An 18,423-nucleotide genomic window follows, 5' to 3' on the forward strand; every position below is an offset into this window, starting at 1 on the left:
TTAATAAGTGGCGGCGGTTAAATTCTAAATTATGATGTCGTTTGCAGTATTTTACAATACAGTGCAGAGTGCGTTCGCTAAAGTAAAAATAAATCCGATAGAAATCCGACATTTATTCCAAAAATAAATGTCTGACGACGACATTCCTTTGAACGATTTCAGACAAATGATTTCCGAAATCGGACAGAAATGAGCTGACACGAACAAATTTTAATACAACCTAACACAATATTATAATATAAGTACTTAGTAACGAATTACATAACCTTATTATGAGGTACAAAACTTGCAGAATGGAAAATAAGAATTTTTTTTTGAGAACTCTTTCGATTCCCACATTCAAATTTTATTTTGTAGGTATATAGGTTAATCGATAGTATTAGAGCAAGACAAGAAAAATATGTATAAATCTATTTAACCTGTCAAACTGATTGCAAGCACTGATAAGACAAGATTAGGTTGGACAAGAAAAACTTATTGATTATCTTGACAGAAAACATGATAATTATTCTATCTTTAGATATATATATTCTCTTCTAAATAGTTATCAATTTCATCAGCCAGTGAAAATCCGACAGACAAAAAAATTCAGACAGACAAAAAATAAATGAAATTTTTATCTGATGGAAATTACGAATTAATTATTTTTTAACAACACAATCGACCCGCCCTTATTAATGAGGGAAATGAATGAATTGGCCAATTAAATCCCATTTTCATCCCCTAAACTTATTTACTGCAACTGGGATCCAAACCGGGTCGGGGAGTATGCTTACATAATATCATAATAAGTTTAATTTTTGATCAATGGTAGGGCTTTGTTGGTGTTTACATTGCATTAAAATTATTTATTAGATGGATGAGATAACTTTTTCTCATGCACTTTTGTGCCATGTTAAAAATTCTTTCAGTTCCTCTTGATTGTTCAATTGAGTTAATGTTTTTTAACCATTGGGTATAAATATGTAACATTCTGCTTCTGCCCCTTCGAATTGGTTCTAGTTTTTTCCATTTTATTCTTTTTCAACTTATAGTTCTTCAATTATTTTATAATATCAATTTCTTTTTTGTTTAACAATCTTTTCATTTCTTCATTGAAATAGAGAATATACCTAAACTTTCCTCCCCCCCTACCCTACAATCTCTCTATTAATTTAGAAATTGAAAATTATTATTTAAACAAAAGAATTTTAAAACAATAAGAACTCATAATGACTAACGTTTTCAGCGTTCAAATTTTCTTTATTGTGTTTAGAGAAGCTTTAGAAGCAATTATTGTTGTTTCTGTTCTTTTAGCCTTTTTAAAACAAGGTTTAGGAGGTTCAGCTCAAGATCCTGCTATTTATAAGAAATTATTACGTCAAGTTTGGCTAGGGGCGATTCTAGGAGTCGTTTTATGTCTTATTCTTGGTGCTGCTTTTATTGGTGCTTTCTATTCTTTAGGTAATGATATTTGGGCAAATTCAGAAGATTTATGGGAAGGTATTTTCTGTATCATTGCAACTGTTTTAATTACATTTATGGGTTTAGCTATGTTAAGAATTAATAAAATGAAAGAAAAATGGAGAATTAAATTAGCTAAAGCTTTAACTAAAACTCCAGCCAACAAGAAAGATCGTTTCAAAATTGGTTATTTAACTAAAAAATATGCTATGTTTATTTTACCTTTCATCACCACTTTAAGAGAAGGTTTAGAAGCTGTCGTTTTCGTTGGTGGTGTTGGTTTAAATTCTCCAGCTAGTGCTTTCCCAATTCCTGTTATTTGTGGTATAATTGCTGGTATCAGTGTTGGTGCCATTCTTTATTATTCAGGTTCTACTGTTTCTTTACAAATCTTTTTAATTGTTTCAACTGCTATTTTATACCTTCTTGCTGCCGGTTTATTCTCCAGAGGGGTTTGGGGTTTTGAAATGCATTTACTTAACGTTCAAACTGGTGGTGATGCCGCTTCACTTGGTTCTGGTCCAGGTACTTATGATATTTCAAAATCTGTTTGGCATGTTAACTGTTGTAATCCAGAAATTGATAATGGTTGGGATGTCTTCAATTCTTTATTAGGTTGGGAAAATTCTGCCACTTATGGTTCAGTTATTTCTTATAATATGTATTGGGCATTCATTATTACTACTATCTTATTAATGCTTTATGAAGAAAAACATGGTCATTTACCTTTCTTAAAGGGTGTTACCTTCAGATCATTGAATCCAATGTATCATATCAAGGGTAAGAAGAAGAATGAATTAACTAAAGAAGAACAAGAAGAATTATTTGAGAAACTTAAAGCTGCTAGAATTGGTGAAGATGATTTTGAAGAAGATGGTATTGAAGTTGAAAGTTCTTCATTGGTCCATGAAGAAGGTATCGAGCTTGATAAAGTTCAAAGAAATGATATACATGTAATTTAAACTTGTCCTGGAAGTCTGATGGTATTTGATTGGCATTATATATATTCACACACACACACACACACACATAGATACAATGTCATGATGATACATTATCAATCAACCTACTCATGTTTAACTGCTGCTAATCACTTTTCTTTTCACACTTGTTTTATGTCGTTACAATTATTATTTTATCTTTCTCTATACGGGGGAGGAAGTTGGGAGTTAATTGAGTTTATTATATATTTGAAGAGGTTGGGTCCCTCTTCATATATCGAGTCGAGTTATTATTATTATTATTTTTTAAATTTTTATAATTTTTATGAATTAGGTTTATATTAAAGGGGTTTAATATATATTTTAACTAATCTAGAAACAATCAAATTCATGTTCTGAAGTTCGTAAGTTTTCATTTAAGATTGATCTGAATTCTTTATCTGTATAAAGGTAAGCATCCTTATGATCATCTTGTTGTTGTTCATTATATTTTTCATCAATAGAATTGATTAAAATCTCTAACACTTTAAAGTTTGAATCATTAAATCGTAATTTTTGGGATTTATCAAAAATCTTAAAGAAGAAATTAACATCCAATTTAAGTTTGATTAACTCAAATGAATTTAATTTGGAATTTGTGGTGGTAGTAGTGGATGTAATTCTTAAATTCTCTAATATAGATTTCAATACGGTTGATTGTAATTCATTTATGATACTTAAAAACACATTCAACCCCGTGATAGGTTTTACTTTTTTAATTAATTTCACAAAATGGATTAATATTAAAAATATAAACCCATCAATATGTAATTCTTGTTGTTGTTGAGGATGTCCAGTTTTCGAAGGACGATTTGGATTCTGGAAATATGAATTGATTTCATAACTAATCAATGTCTTTTCACGAGTGATAATATCATCAAAAATAGTTATATGAGCTTTATCAATATCAGCAAATAACTTCAATTTTTGATGTTGTAAAGAATTTTGAAAGATTTCATCATACTTTTTAATGATCTTTGGATAAGTTATTCTCGATAATTTTTCAAGATCATTCATGGTTAATACTTTAAATGCTTCATTTAATATTCTACTTCCTTCATTTGGTTTCTTCCCGTTTATATCATTACCATTCTCAATTAAGTTTCTTTCAATATTATACTTCTTCATGATAGAATCAACCAAAATATTTAAACTTCTCATGAATTGGATTTCAATACTCATTAATGTTCGTTTACTTGGATAAGCTTGAACAATTCTGAATTCAGACAGAGTGTCTTCTTTAAGAAAGATTAATTGTCCAAGTTTCATAAGGATGAAAGTTTGATAGTATTCAATAATATACATCATAGAAGTATAGATGGCTCCATCTTCATTACCATTTTTAACATCAATATCATCTGATTCAGTTTTCCAATCTTGTAATTCATAGAATTGAGAACAATCATTAATCCATGTAGCACATACTGCTTCAATTAACTTTTGATTAACTTTCAATGAAGCATTCTTTAAAGTTTTAATCACTTTTGAAGTATCATTATATTTACTTAAATTACCAATTAATCCTGAAAAATCTCCTATTTTAGTAAAGAATTTATTCAATTTAGAATTGATATTGGTTATATAGTAGATTGATGATAATGAATTGGTATAATGAGGTAAAAATAATTTATAATTCGATGGAGATGATTCTAATTGAGCATCAACTTCACCATTATCATTTTCAAATAAGGTGACCAATACTAATGAAACTTTATTAATCAAGTTAATGAAATTATTTCTAATCTTTCCTTGAGCATCAATATTATTTAATTTATAATAATGTTTATAATTATTAACGAATTTAGATAAATTCTTTAAGAATAAATCATCTAAATAAGCAATGAAATTATTTAATACCAACCAAGTTTCATTAACCAATGATAAATCAAGATTATCGGTATTATTAAAGATATCCATGATGAATTTGATTTCATTTTCATTATTATTAAGATTAGATTGACTATTATGTTTAGTAGCTGTACTTTGTTTAGAAGCGACAATACCACTTTTAGCAGTATAATATTTATCAGCAATATATCTAATATGAGATCCATCCTTTCTTGAAGGATCAATAGTTATAGAATCTAATAATTTCATTTGCATCATTCTGAATTTACTATCAAATTTAGCAATTTGATGATCTAATTCTTTATCAATATTAGATAATTGAGCTAATAAGAATTCATATACGGGATTTTCTTTAGTGGAATCAGTTTCACTTTCCAAACTATGAATAGTTTCCACTAATGCTAAGAATTTATCATTCCCTACTTTCATATGTCTCGTATGATCAGTTACTTCATGATCTAATGATAATAATTCAGTATATGTTTTCTTTCTATATTGTTGAGTGATATTATCCACTTCAGAAAACACTTTGTTAATGGCGGTCGTTATCATATCCGTTTCTTGATTCAATTGTTTGATACCGGCATCATCATTTTCATTGGTTAAACGGGATAATTCACCTTTATACAGGGTATTTCTTGCCATAATGAAACTTTGTTTCTCTTGAAGGAATTTATTATAATCGGTAATGAATTGATCATGATTATGATTTGATAAATGATTGATTAAAACACTGGGTAAATCAAAAAAGAATTGATTTCCCTTTATAAAATCTATTAATTTAGTTAATTTATGTTCTTTATTTTTATTTTCAATCACAGGTTGAATCATTCTACTGGTAGTATAATTCAAATTCTTAATCGCTTCTTCTAATTCTGAAGATAAGGAATCATCTTTGGTATTTCTAGTAGGTTGACGTTGTTGAGGATTGAAAACTCTGGAACTTTCATAATCTTGTTGAATCTTAGTTTTCAGATGTTTGAATTCTTCTAATATATCATCAATGGCTCCTTTACAATTTATAAAATTTATAAAATTAGAATCAATAGCTCCAATCAATTCATTAGTTTGACCTCGAATCGTATTCTCCAAGTAACTTAAAGAACGAGATAACTCTTCAATACTGGAATCAGAATGAACATTAGTAAGAAACTTCAATGAATTGAATCGTTGAGAACTAATGATATAGTTATTAACTTCAGGATCATTCGTTGATTTGATGATTTGTTTTCGTTGTAAGTCTTTCAACATATTGGTCCCACGTAAGGGATCTTCCACCACTCCATTCTTCAAATCCTGATTATCATTGAGTTTGGCAGTGGCATTGATTCCATCTGGATTGACTAATCGATTCAAGATATTGAATTGATCTTCTTCAGGGAATTTCAAGATTTCATCAGCATCAATGAACTCTTGACTGGTCAAATTGAGTTGTTGTTTGGACGAAGGTTGAAGAGTTTCAAGATTATAGAACTTCAATAGATCACTCTCCGTATACTGCGGTATCAACATCCTGGATTGATTGATTGATGTGTGTGTACTTTTGGTTGGTGTTGCCAATTTTGGTGGTGGGTGGCTGCTTAAATTTTTGTTGATACTTTTTCAAACACGCACTTTTTAGCATATCATTATTTCGTCTTACAAACACGATTTAAACAATTGTTCTTATATATATTACAAGTTATATATCTACATGGAACTATCTCCATAAACTATACTCCTGTTGTTGAACATCGTCATCATCATGAACAGTTGAACTGACGGCTGCAACAGCTGCATTGGCGATGGACTCAGGATCATCTGGATCAAGTCTATCATTATTAGATCTATTATGATTACTATTATGATTATTATTATTGTTGTTTGAACTTGGTTTGGATTGATTTAATTGATCTTCAGCAAGTCTCATGATTCTGATTTGTTTATAATTAGAATCCAATAATCTCGTAATGATCTGTTTAAAGGATAATTTTCTAAAATTAGCAATTTCTAATCTCATTTTTTCGAATACAGTTTTGAAATCAGATGCTAACCATTCCATTGATGAATCTAAATTATCATCTTCTTTAGGTAAATCCTTATATAAACCAGCAATCAAATCCCAATTGATTTCATCATAACTTTCATAATTATTATTTTTAACTTGTTGTAACATCCAAAGTCTTGCTTCCAGAGACATGAATACTGATTTTTCAGATGCTTCTCTCTTTAATAATTTTGTCCATTTATAACGACATTGAATACGAGATCTTGATCCATTCATTCTTTCACTTACAATAGTCCAATTTATACTTCCATTCTTAACATTTTGTAACATTTCGGTAACGATATTTTTTAAATTATTTTCTTCTTCATCAGACCATTTATTAGAACTTCTATTATCTCCACATTTAACATAATTTCTCCATCTATCACGACAATCTTCAGGCATTCTTCCCATAGCTTCACCGATCAATTTCCATTTCCCTTCATGAGTTAAACTTAATTTTTGTAATAATTGATCATCTTCCTTAGTCCATTTTGCTCGAACTTCAAATACATGATATTGACGTCTAATATGTTTATAAACACTAGCACGAGATCTATAAGGTAAGACACGAGTAAGTGATTCCCAAAAATTATCCTTTTTCCGTTCATTAGACCAAATTCTATTACAGACATCTTCTCTTGTCCATTTATTTAAATGACAATATCCTTCAATGAAATGATCTACAGCGGCAATTTCTTGAGGTGAGAATTTTCGAGGACCTTTTTCTTCAGAATTAGGTAAGGAATTAAACCATGCACATGCTTGAGCTGAGGCATCTTCTACTAAACTTTCAACATTAGTTAAATGATTGAATTTTGGTTTAACAGTGATTTGTTTGAAGTTGGAGTTGGTGTTATTATTATCAGTTGAACGTTTAGAATCTGTAGTGGTAGTAGCAACAGTATTTGATTTATTTGATCTACCAGTTGATTTCCCAGCTGTCTTTCTAGATAAAGTAGTAGCAGCATTGGCTAATTGAGCAATAGCAGAAATAGAACTAGTTATAGCTGATTCATGATCTTGATTATTATTATTATTGTTATTATAATGATTATTTTGATCTTGATTGATATGTTTGGCTAATTCTCTGGCATCATTAATAGCAGCTTGAACCAATTGATCATGTTCAGATGTACCTAATCCTTCTAATTCGGGATCAATCCCATTTGAATTCAGATTTCTCTTTCTCTTCTTTGATTTAGTAGTATTAGTAGCAGTTGCAGAGGAGGTGGAGGCGGTAGTTGTTCCATAAAAATCATTATGATCAGTAATACTTTCATCCAAGAATCCAGTCCATTGATTAAACTCAGTTAAATTATTAATAATATCATCAGGTATTTTCCGTTTATCTCTTTTATTGGTATTATTTCCATTGTTATGATTTTGATTATTAGCAGCATCCAACGTACCACCGACATATCTCATAACAGCTGCTTCAACCGCATCATTGATTTGTTGATTATTAGCCTTTTCAACTTCATCTTCATCCTCATCGTCATCGTCATCCACATCATGATCATGATCACCCACATCAACCAATGAATCATCTTCTAAATGATGATGATGAGTGGTGATATCAATTTCATCATCGATGAGTTCATCTCCATTCACCCCATCACTATCGTCCTTATGCTTGGACCCAAGTTGTAATAAAGCATGGGCACCCCCTATTTCTTGTTGATTATTATTCATAATAATCCAAGTGATGATATGATATATATATTTTGCAACCTTTCTATAATAGAATTAAATAAAAAAGGTTACCCTACCAATTAAAGTAGGGTAACTTTTTTTGATGATATTTTTCTCTTTAGCTGTTGGTGATAATTTATAAGTATCAGAATTACTATTAGTTGGTATGAAAATTACACTGAAATTTTTAATACTATTATAAATCAATGTAATGTTATATTACTATAATGATAATTTCAACCAATAATATGTTCCAATTCAGTTGTAAAGTATTGAATAAAGGATATATTTATTTATAGCAATCAATTGGCTAACCAGTGAACAGAGGGTGACATATTCAGACATCGTCTTGCCGCAACCCTTTGACCACAAAAAAGACTGCAAAAATTAATGAAATAATTAGATACTTTACCAGACATCAAGGGGGTCAAGGGGGAAGGATAAATTAAATTAGGAAATGATAATCACTTTTCTCTTCTCCTTTCATACTTTTAATCAACACTAATATGAAAGGAATTTACTTATTAATTATATTATTAATCAATCAATTAACATGGGCGTCACCTATTGCACCTCGAGCTTTGGTTAATCAATCAGATCCTTTCTATTTGGCCGCCTATAAACCAGCTCATCTGGTGACATCTGATCAAGTTGATCAATTATTATCGATTCAAATTCAACAATTTGAAGTTATAGGTTATCAAGTGATTGTTTATGATGTCAATGATGGGAAAACCATTGGATTAAGTTCAACCATTGATTCGAAAAAGTATAATATCACAGGATATGTTACAGTTGATCAATATATTATCGTTACTGATATCATTGGTGGAGGTATAAACTACCTCGTTATTGATCCTATAACTAATAAATTAGAATTATCAACTTTCCCCCCTTCAAGTGATGATAAATTCGCCTTAAGTAGAAATCTTATATCAATTAATGGTAATTATACTTGGTCAGTCTGTGCTAATAATGATACAGAAAATTTCACCGATAATATTTATTTTGGTACTTTGATTGAGAATTCAGCTTATTGTGGTGATTATGGTAAAGAATTAGTTTTAAAAGCTATTGGTTTAGTAAGTTCAGATGGTTCAATCCCTGATTATCCTTTATAGTTGTTATAGTTATATAGGAATAATTAATATATATTATGGTGACTCACCCTCTCCATACATTAGAGAAATTTCGCGGCTGCTCTGTTTTGATTTTCAAATTTGTAAACAATTGTAAAACAGGTATTATCAAATACTATCATCAAAACCATCAATGATATGAATAAAGAACAATTAAAAGGTCTATCTCACGATGATCTAATCAATAAATATATTGCTCTTGAAACTGAGTTTATAGAATTTCAAGATTCATCCCGAGATTTGGAAAATATCCTTGAACTGGAATTGAAAGCTGTAGAACAATCAAATCAACAATTACAATCATCCATAGATCAAGCTCAAGAGAAGATAATTCAATTAGAACTGATCATAGCAACTTTAAGAGAGAAATCAGTGGCCAATGAAATCTCTACTGATGAATATCAATTGAATGAAAGAATCTTAAAACAAGATCTAAATCGATATCAAGAATTAAACAATACATATTTAGAAAAGATTGCTATATTGGATAATGATTATGAATTAGAACGTCAACAATATCAACTTGAGAATAATCAACTTCAAAAGAGAGTATTGGAATTAGAAAAGGAAATCGTTAAAGCAAAGAGAAGACTGTATTATTTCAATACTACGTTAAGTAGTGTATCAGATGGATTTGAAGAAGAAGTTACTGAAGGCGATGATACCCTACAAGATCAAGAGAATAAAACCATCATTCTGTTAAAACCAGATGAAACTATAGATGAAGTGGGAAATGTTTCAGTTATAAGTATTAGAGAAGCTTTACGATCAGGACCACCATTATCAAAACTGATCTCAAATCTAAACCTTCACTTGAATAAAGATACCTCCAAGAGAAGACGATCACTACTAGGTAAGTCCAAGTAAGTAACTCTCTTTTTAATGATTTATGAATAGCATGGTAACATAGTAATAATATACATAATCCTCCTTCCAGTAAGCATAATAATTCTTAACTATGGTCGTGCGGAATGGTCAGGACCAAATGCCATTTTTTTCTGGTTTGACCACAGACAGATCCAAAAATAATTTAACCGTGTTGTTTACGCCAAACCAAGATCCATTTACAGCCAACACCATCAATCAACCAAGATGGATCAGGGTCAATTCAGTCAGTTGATAAGTCGATTCGACAAGTCTGAAGTGTTCGATTATCTCACTCAATTGAATCGACAATTGACTTCAACTACCGTAGATTCTAATCAATTACAACTTTATTTACTGCAATTAAATCAAATCATTGAAGTCTTTAATATTCCTCCTCCATCCACTAAAAAATCAAAGAATATCGATCATGATGCCACTTCGCCTCATACTGAATTGAGGTTGAAAGTTTCTCTTAATCTTATTAGACTTTTATCCAGGAATTTAACTTCAATATTAACTCATTTACCCACTAAGATCTATGATATTGCTAATAACTTATTGAATAATATCAATGAGTTACAATTATCATATCCAATATTTGATGTGTCTGTGATTGTATTGATTGATTTATATGAAAGTTTCCCTAATTCATTAGGTTCATTAACCAATTATTCTGTATCCCAGATTTATAAAATCTTTAAAAAGAATTCATCCGTGAATAATCATAATTTAATCTATCTTTTAAATTCAATCACTAAGAATGCTACTAAGAATGATATTGATGAGAAATTCCAGGCTAAATTATTAAAAGGCATTATTAAGAATATCAATACTTTATCAATCAAATACGATGTTTATGAACAAGAATCAAATACAGCATCATCAAGTACGACGTTATTGAAAAGAAACTATATCCTTTGTTTAAAGAATATCTTGGTGTTGTCCGTCCAATCCAATTATGAAACTTTATTAACCCAATCAGCATCATCATCTGGTTCCAGTTCAAGTTCAAAATTAAAACCTGAAGTATTAATGCAACAACAACATCAATATCAATTGAATATCCTTGCTACTCATGAAAAATTGATTCAATATTGTTTATCCAACTTTAATCAAGATATAAGAGTAGCAGCAGTTGAATTATTAGCTCAATTATTTATAAATTTCATCCCAACAGGTAAATTCAATGCTATAGATTATATCATTGAAGAATTATATATCCTCCCCTTGAGAAATAATTATAGTCCGACTTTAATGTTTCAATTGGATTCAGATGGGATCCCAATTGATGGTAAGAGAGTAGATACGAATTCTGTCCAAGCTCATGATTCTGAATCTATCATTCAAGGAAATATCAGTAATCTCTTAATTCAAACCAGTTTGATTGAAACTTTGATTTTATATATGCAATTGGAACAATTTCAAAATCCAGAATATTTATCATCGAATTTAACTTTCATATTAGATACTATATTATTAAAATTCAGACAAATCATACCTAATCAATTATTAAATTCAAATTGGAATAAAGTCTTGACTCAATTCAAAGGGTTAATCGATTATATCATTAGAGAAGCAGGTTCAAATTGTAATGATATCTTATTGAATTATGTTTATGCCAGGTTTAATGATCTTCCCCTCGATTCAAATCTTACCGACAATCATCATTCTCATGAAAAGAAATCAGGATTATTCTCATTAAAACCAAAGAGTAATAAACATAGTTCAAGAAAAGATGAAAAAGTGGAACCTTATCGTAATTCATTTCAAACTTATTTATTATTACATATTGTGGAATTACTCTTACCATTTGGAGTTAATAATTTAAATCCATCAAGTGCAACTACAGCTGAAGAGAAACCAACTACTATAGAACGATCAGCTGCACCTCCAAAAGAAGGTGAAATTGATATTCCCGAAGATCAAGAATTTGAAGAAAGTTCTAAATTGGAAAATTCTTTCATTAGAGATATCTTATTCAAATTAATCATTAATGAAAATTCGTATATCAGAAATTACGCTTTAAAAGCATTATTGGTTTACATTAAGAATAATGTATTTGAAATTAATCAAATCATCTTACAAATCTTCAAACTTGTGGAACAAGAATATAAACATAGTGAAGAACATCAACAGAAAGTCGAAATCAAATTGATTGGATATTCATTAGTGTTATCGAGTTTAATCAAACAAACTGATTGGCAATTATTACAAAACACCACCATTGTCAAAATTTTAAGTTTTTGTACTCAAAATTTAAAACACAACAATAATAATAACAGTAGTGGTAATAAATTCTTAAAGAGTTCATCATGTTGGATTATTTTATCTTCGTTGGTTACTTTCTATAATGAATCTGAATTTGTGAAATTAAACTCATCTCAATATTTGATATTTTGGAAGAATCTTTTAACTTCACAATTCATAAGTCCATCATTTGCCACTAGCAGTGAATCTCGTCAAAGAAGAGATATCATTGAAGATTTGAAATTAAGAAATTTCAGTCTTGTATGTCTATTGAATTATTTGAATTCCGTTGAATTAACCCCAGAATCATTAAAACAAATTCAATTCTTATTAACCAAATCATATAATTATTTATCTTATTTGGAAAGTAATCTTGAACTGGTAGGTGGAGTTACCAATTTCAGTCCATCATCATTCAATGATTGTGAATATAATCCAAATTTGTTAAATAATATTCATTATACTTCCACTGCCGGTATCTCGTTTGAGAATATCATGATTAGTTTGATCTTATATTCAAAGAAGATTTTATTACAAAGTTTCTCCAAACTTATCCCACTATTAAAGAATGATGTTAATTCAAATATGGTTTTGTTCTTCATTAAAGTATTCAGTGATTCGAAATTATTCTCCAGATCTAATACTTCTGATATAGAAAAGATTTCCAAATCAAAGAAGAACAATGCTGCTGGATTAATCAAGGATTTCGATTTTGATAATAGTGTCCTTGTCTTAAATGAAGATTATAATTATGCATTTGGGGTAACTAGTAAATTTGATGATACGAAAGCTAATATTGATGAATTATTAATTAAATTCAAAATCCCTAAATCTCATAAAAATGAAGGATTATCACATTCAGATATCTTTACCAAGTCCATTGTTCATTTACCAAAATCAAAGATTGAAAGTAAATTACAAAATGAATTTCCAATTTGGATTGACTTCTTTGAAGAATTAATCTTCAAATCAGTGGATAATTCAATCAATTATGATCCAAACATATACTTAACTCAGAATTATTCAAGTTATGAATCATTCTCAGCTAACTTAGTCACTTCAATCATTGATCTTTCCATTGAACTATTCCAACTTGTGTTTCCTTATTTAAGTGTTAAGATTCAATTCTCATTAGTGGAACAATTAAGAAACTCTCTTACTGCTTCATCTATTGATCCACTTCGTTTAAAGGCCATGCAAGTCAATATCACAGTGACATTACATGGACTTTTAAATAACCTTATCAGAAAGAAATATACCTTGGATAAGGAAGTGGCATTGGTCATCATTGATATTTTACAAAGGATAGATACTACCAATGTTAATTTATTCGTTCTTAATTCTGATTCGATTGGATTGGCCATACAATTATTGCCCAAGGCTTTAGTTGGAGATCAAACCAGTAAATTCGTGGCTGATATAGTCAATGATACCAATCCATTCAAACGTGGGTTCTCGATATTATCATTATCTCAAATCTTTAAGAGAACTGGGTCTGGGTTTAATGAGACTTATAATATCATTTTACAGTTGATTAATGATCCTAATCCTATTGTATACCATTATACCATCCAAGCTTCAGTAATCTTATTTGAAAATAATTTCGATAGTACTAATTTCATCCCTGGTCTTTTAAATTTAGTATATGATAACTTCTTAAAAGATGATTTTGGTTATGATATCAACCATACAGCATTACTTACTTTGAAATGTAAATATAGATCAATTGGATTGGTTACTAGATTATTGAAATTATTTATTACTAATCTTGGTCCCAGTTTAAGAGAATGGCCTGCTGTTTATAAAATCATGATTAAAAACTTGATTATGTCTACAAGTCAAGGGATTGGTTCAGCTAGCATCAGGGATTATCTGGAAGTTTACCTGCATTTACTTAGTTTATTCCAAGAATTAATCATTTATGATGCGCTGTTGATCGATGGTGAAGTTCCATTTTTCACTGATTTATTGAAATTAATCATTTCTAAGAACTTGAAGATTGGATTATCATCAGTTTCACCTACTTCCATGTTTAAAGATTGGATTTTCCCATTAAGTACCAGTTATGGTTTATACAAGGGTGCTTATGAATGTTATGTTGAATTACTTAAGATTTTCGGAGTTGATGTGTTGAATAAAGAAACTGTCAATATGTTATGGGTATCAATGAATATGCAACCATGTTCTGAATTGAAACAATTTATTAAATTATGGTTGGAATCAACTTCTGATATGAATTGGTTTACGATTTTAAATTCGTTATTTAAATGTTCATCAAAGAAATTGATTGGACCCTTTATTGAATTGAATTATCAACAGAAATTATTACCATTACTGCAAAGAACTAAGAAGGAAAAAGTAGCTAAAGTTGATTTCAAAGATGAAGAAATTGAAAACATTGTAGGTGATAATGGTGATGATAGTGATAAGAATGAACCTATTACTTGGGAATTTAAATTATTCATTTATGATTTATTGAATCATTTATTAGAGCTAGCTGAAAAGAATAATCAATTATTAGATAAATTAAAGGAAAAGATTCAAGATATAGTTAAAATCTCCTTTTTAGGATCTACATCACCCATCACCGAAATTAAAATTAGAGGTATTAATCTTTTAGATAAGGCGCTTGGATTATTTGGTCATTTGCCTGATCCATTATATCCCTCCGTTTCAATCTTAGAACAACAACAAGCTCAAATTATTAGTGCTTTGATTCCATGTTTTGCTCCTGGTAATGATTCTACTGTTATAGTGAATGCCATAAATGTGTCATCAAAATTCATAAGTTTACCTCGAATTAAATTTTATTCTAAACAAAGAATCTTAAAAACATTGATTTATTTATTAGAAGAAATCTCATCTAATAAATTCTTAAGATTTTCATTCTTAGAAGATATGAGTGAGTTTGGAAGAAAATCAATTCAATTATCAATTTTGAATTGTTGGGCCTTAGTTAAAATTGAATCATTGGATGAAGAATTCATTGAACCAGAATTACAAGAAACTTTAGAGAAATATAGTAAATTATTAATTTCATTATGGATATTGGTTCTTCGAGAATACTCCACATTAAGATATAATAATGATTCATCAGTTCAAGAACTTGAAATTTATCAAAATTATTGGATTAATTTCATTGGAGTTTTAAGTATTGAATTAGAAAATAATGGAGTTGATAAATTCTTAGAGAATGGATCAATTGATTTCTTCTTTGTGTTGTTTAGTTTATGTGTTGAATCATTAATTAAGAATAAGAACATTGGTGAGATTTTAGTCTCATTGAATAGATTGGTTCATAATAGTGAATTGGTGGAATTAATCTTTAAGGAAAGTATCTTTGAAGAAGTGGTTGATTTATTTGATCGTTTAATTTTAATTGATGATGATATTGAAATTCAATGTGCTTTGATTGATATTATTAATATTATCTTTAATACTTATGTTGATAATCATAAATCAGATCTTGCTAATGGATTTGATAAATTATTTGAACTTGTTAGAGTTGGTATGCTTCCATTATTTGGTATCTTACCATTTTTAAGAAGTGATTTTGATCCAAGTAATGATGCCCAAGTATACTTGATTAAACAAGCTGATAGTGCTCATAATTTATTAGTATTAAAGAAGGCATTTTCTAATTTGATTGAAATGACAAGTAGATTTGATGATGTGATTAAAGTTGATCTTTATTCATGTTTATTATATATCTTTGCCAAGATCTATGAGAATGCCAATAAGTTATTGATTTCGATTATCTTACCATATTTAAAAACGATCGTTACTGAAACTAAAAAGTTTAATGAAAAGATTGTTCAAGATTTTAGTAATTTGATTCATAGTTATTATTCAATCAATGTGGAAAATAATTATTCAGTGATTACTACTATGATATTGATAACATGTGGAGATTATAGATTGGATAATGATGAAAGTAAAGAATTGAGTAGTGCATTGATTAAATTATTAGAATCTAGTGATACTAAATCCACTGGTATTCAATGTATTAAATCATTAGTGCAATATTCTGCTACTAATACACCACAATTAACGGTTAAGTATTTAATTGGTGATTTGATTAAATTATTAGTAGGTGATGGTGATCAAGGAAAGATTGAACCAACAGTGAAATTAGAAGTATTATTAATGTATACCAAGAATGTCAGTGAAGAATCGAATTTGAATGCATTGTATTCTATATTAATTCCATTATTAGTCAAATTCAATGATAGTTCAATCATCTCCAAGACATATCTTCATGAGAGATTATTATTCTTGGTGAATAAGAATGCAGCCAGTTTCAAATTAGTTGTTACTGATGCCTTAACTGAAACTCAACGAAAGTTAACTGAAGATTTGATTAAGTTGGATATTAACCATGAAACAAATGATGGTTCATCCGATCCATTTGACAGTAATGAAGAACAAATCAAATTAAAGACATTTGGTGCTTAGAGACGAATATGTAAATAGATCCTATATGACATAAAAATATATATAAAATATTAATTTATATTTTTGTGGTAGCGCATGTTTATAAAATTTCCTCATAAATGAGTGGTAGACTTTAAAATTAAATACATCCAATCTGATATTGAATTACATGACACCATGGTTTACAATTGTGTAGTTGGAAGTTTTCTAATACGTTCAAGTGAATTATGGTCAAATTAAATTACCGCGGCTAAGTCAATTGAATTCTACCCCAATCTATTTATAAATACTGTATCACATCTTCGTCGCCATATAACCCTCAAAAATTCCGAATTGGGACTAAAATATTTGGCTGATGAAATGAGGCTGTTAGAGAGAGAAGGGGTATACGGCTCGTGTGACTTATGAGTGAATTCTTCTTCATGCATTCGCTTAATAAAGAAGAATATAATATTTATGTGATGATTTATTATTATACGTAAGTATTGAATAGGCAATGACTTTTTGTCTTATGTTTTATTAACATATCATATCAAAGTTACAGGAAAAAGATTTACAGACCAGACTGAGAGGATACAAATAATATGAATTAAAGGTTCGAAATGTAATCAATGTATAATGGAAATAAACATGATAGGCGACGTTCTGCTTCAATTACTTTGAACAACAACTTGAAATAATAATAAATGATTAACATAAAACTTCAAACCATTATTGCAAATCTCATAAACAATAAAAAATCCTAGTAAATTCGAATCAATTTGGCAGTTTTGTATGAATCCTTATGGAAAAGAGGCAATATTAGTATATCCAGAAAGCCTAACCACTTTTATCTATAGTGCTATATTGTCATAGTGTCATAGGAAATAGGGTTAATACCCAAATAGGTAAGCGCATGACAAAGTAATATTATGTCGTATATCGCGATATGCCGCAAGTTTATTTCTGCAATCCATCACGACCTACTGACTTCCGAATATGCAACTTCATGCCGGTTCGTTAACAGAATGAATTCGGTTATGACAAATATAAATTGACAGACATTTTTCCTCTATCAGAATTATTTTATATTGTTTTGAATACACATCGTTTATCTTTATTATTTTGAGTAATTATCATTGTCACATATATGCTAAACTGCAATGCGTCAATACGATCAGACTAACCGCCTCGACTTTTCTACTGAATTTCAGGCAACGAATTAGTTAAGAACGTTCAGTACATTTGACCTTTATCATAAAGCTTTATGGAAAAGAGGCGGTTGCTTCTGTCATCTGTTATCTTAGTTTTGATAAATTACTGAAGTTCGATCCTCCAATAACTTGGTTTCGAGCTATGATAAGCATCAAATAGTTGTAATGCCAGTATAGCCGTATTAATGGGCCAATATACCTATAAAGGAAAGGAGTAGACATTAATAAAAGGGGTAATAAGGGTTATCACTATATTGGATTTGGCAGTATAAATAGATCTTAATTATCCTAAATTTTATTTTTATATGAGTTAATGTTATGAAATCTATATATTTATGCAATTATGAAAGGCTCGTCCGCATATAACATAACATGCACATCCAGCAATGGAACTGTGAATGTGGGTGTAATGGCTGAGGGTATAAATCTGTTCATCTGTTATCAAGGTGTTCCATACATACCTGCCCCTAAGTATACAAGTAATGCTAACATTTTTGCCGGGAAGAATAAGTGGCAATATTTGATGGTGGTTACGTTATTTGTAGGTACTT

General features: G+C 29.5%; 6 protein-coding genes across 6 annotated transcripts; 4 read left to right on the top strand and 2 right to left on the bottom strand. All coding sequences in view use genetic code 12, as the record gives it.

The window, feature by feature from the left end:
- Positions 1-1,211: 1,211 nt before the first annotated feature.
- DFJ63DRAFT_313830 (FTR1 family protein) lies at positions 1,212-2,405 on the top strand (the record flags this gene model as incomplete). The annotated part of the gene is made up of 1 exon (XM_064906240.1): positions 1,212-2,405. The coding sequence occupies one exon, from the start codon at positions 1,212-1,214 to the stop codon at positions 2,403-2,405; it is 1,194 nt and encodes a 397-aa protein (XP_064762049.1).
- Positions 2,406-2,756: 351 nt separating this feature from the next.
- SEC5 (exocyst subunit) lies at positions 2,757-5,522 on the bottom strand (the record flags this gene model as incomplete). Its single annotated transcript, XM_064907483.1, has 1 exon — positions 2,757-5,522. One exon carries the CDS (start codon positions 5,520-5,522, stop codon positions 2,757-2,759), a length of 2,766 nt encoding a protein of 921 aa, XP_064762050.1.
- A 448-nt stretch (positions 5,523-5,970) lies between these two features.
- Positions 5,971-7,992, bottom strand: DFJ63DRAFT_313832 (uncharacterized protein; the record flags this gene model as incomplete). Its single annotated transcript, XM_064906241.1, has 1 exon — positions 5,971-7,992. The coding sequence occupies one exon, from the start codon at positions 7,990-7,992 to the stop codon at positions 5,971-5,973; it is 2,022 nt and encodes a 673-aa protein (XP_064762051.1).
- Positions 7,993-8,498: 506 nt separating this feature from the next.
- Positions 8,499-9,113, top strand: DFJ63DRAFT_313833 (uncharacterized protein; the record flags this gene model as incomplete). The annotated part of the gene is made up of 1 exon (XM_064906242.1): positions 8,499-9,113. The coding sequence occupies one exon, from the start codon at positions 8,499-8,501 to the stop codon at positions 9,111-9,113; it is 615 nt and encodes a 204-aa protein (XP_064762052.1).
- A 156-nt stretch (positions 9,114-9,269) lies between these two features.
- DFJ63DRAFT_336013 (uncharacterized protein) lies at positions 9,270-9,998 on the top strand (the record flags this gene model as incomplete). The annotated part of the gene is made up of 1 exon (XM_064908303.1): positions 9,270-9,998. One exon carries the CDS (start codon positions 9,270-9,272, stop codon positions 9,996-9,998), a length of 729 nt encoding a protein of 242 aa, XP_064762053.1.
- A 225-nt stretch (positions 9,999-10,223) lies between these two features.
- Positions 10,224-16,700, top strand: DFJ63DRAFT_286860 (uncharacterized protein; the record flags this gene model as incomplete). Its single annotated transcript, XM_064905013.1, has 1 exon — positions 10,224-16,700. One exon carries the CDS (start codon positions 10,224-10,226, stop codon positions 16,698-16,700), a length of 6,477 nt encoding a protein of 2,158 aa, XP_064762054.1.
- Between the last annotated feature and the right edge of the window lie 1,723 nt (positions 16,701-18,423).

Source organism: Scheffersomyces coipomensis (assembly GCF_036884675.1).
Source record: "Scheffersomyces coipomensis strain NRRL Y-17651 chromosome Unknown DFJ63scaffold_4, whole genome shotgun sequence".
Taxonomy (NCBI): Eukaryota; Fungi; Ascomycota; class Pichiomycetes; order Serinales; family Debaryomycetaceae; genus Scheffersomyces; species Scheffersomyces coipomensis.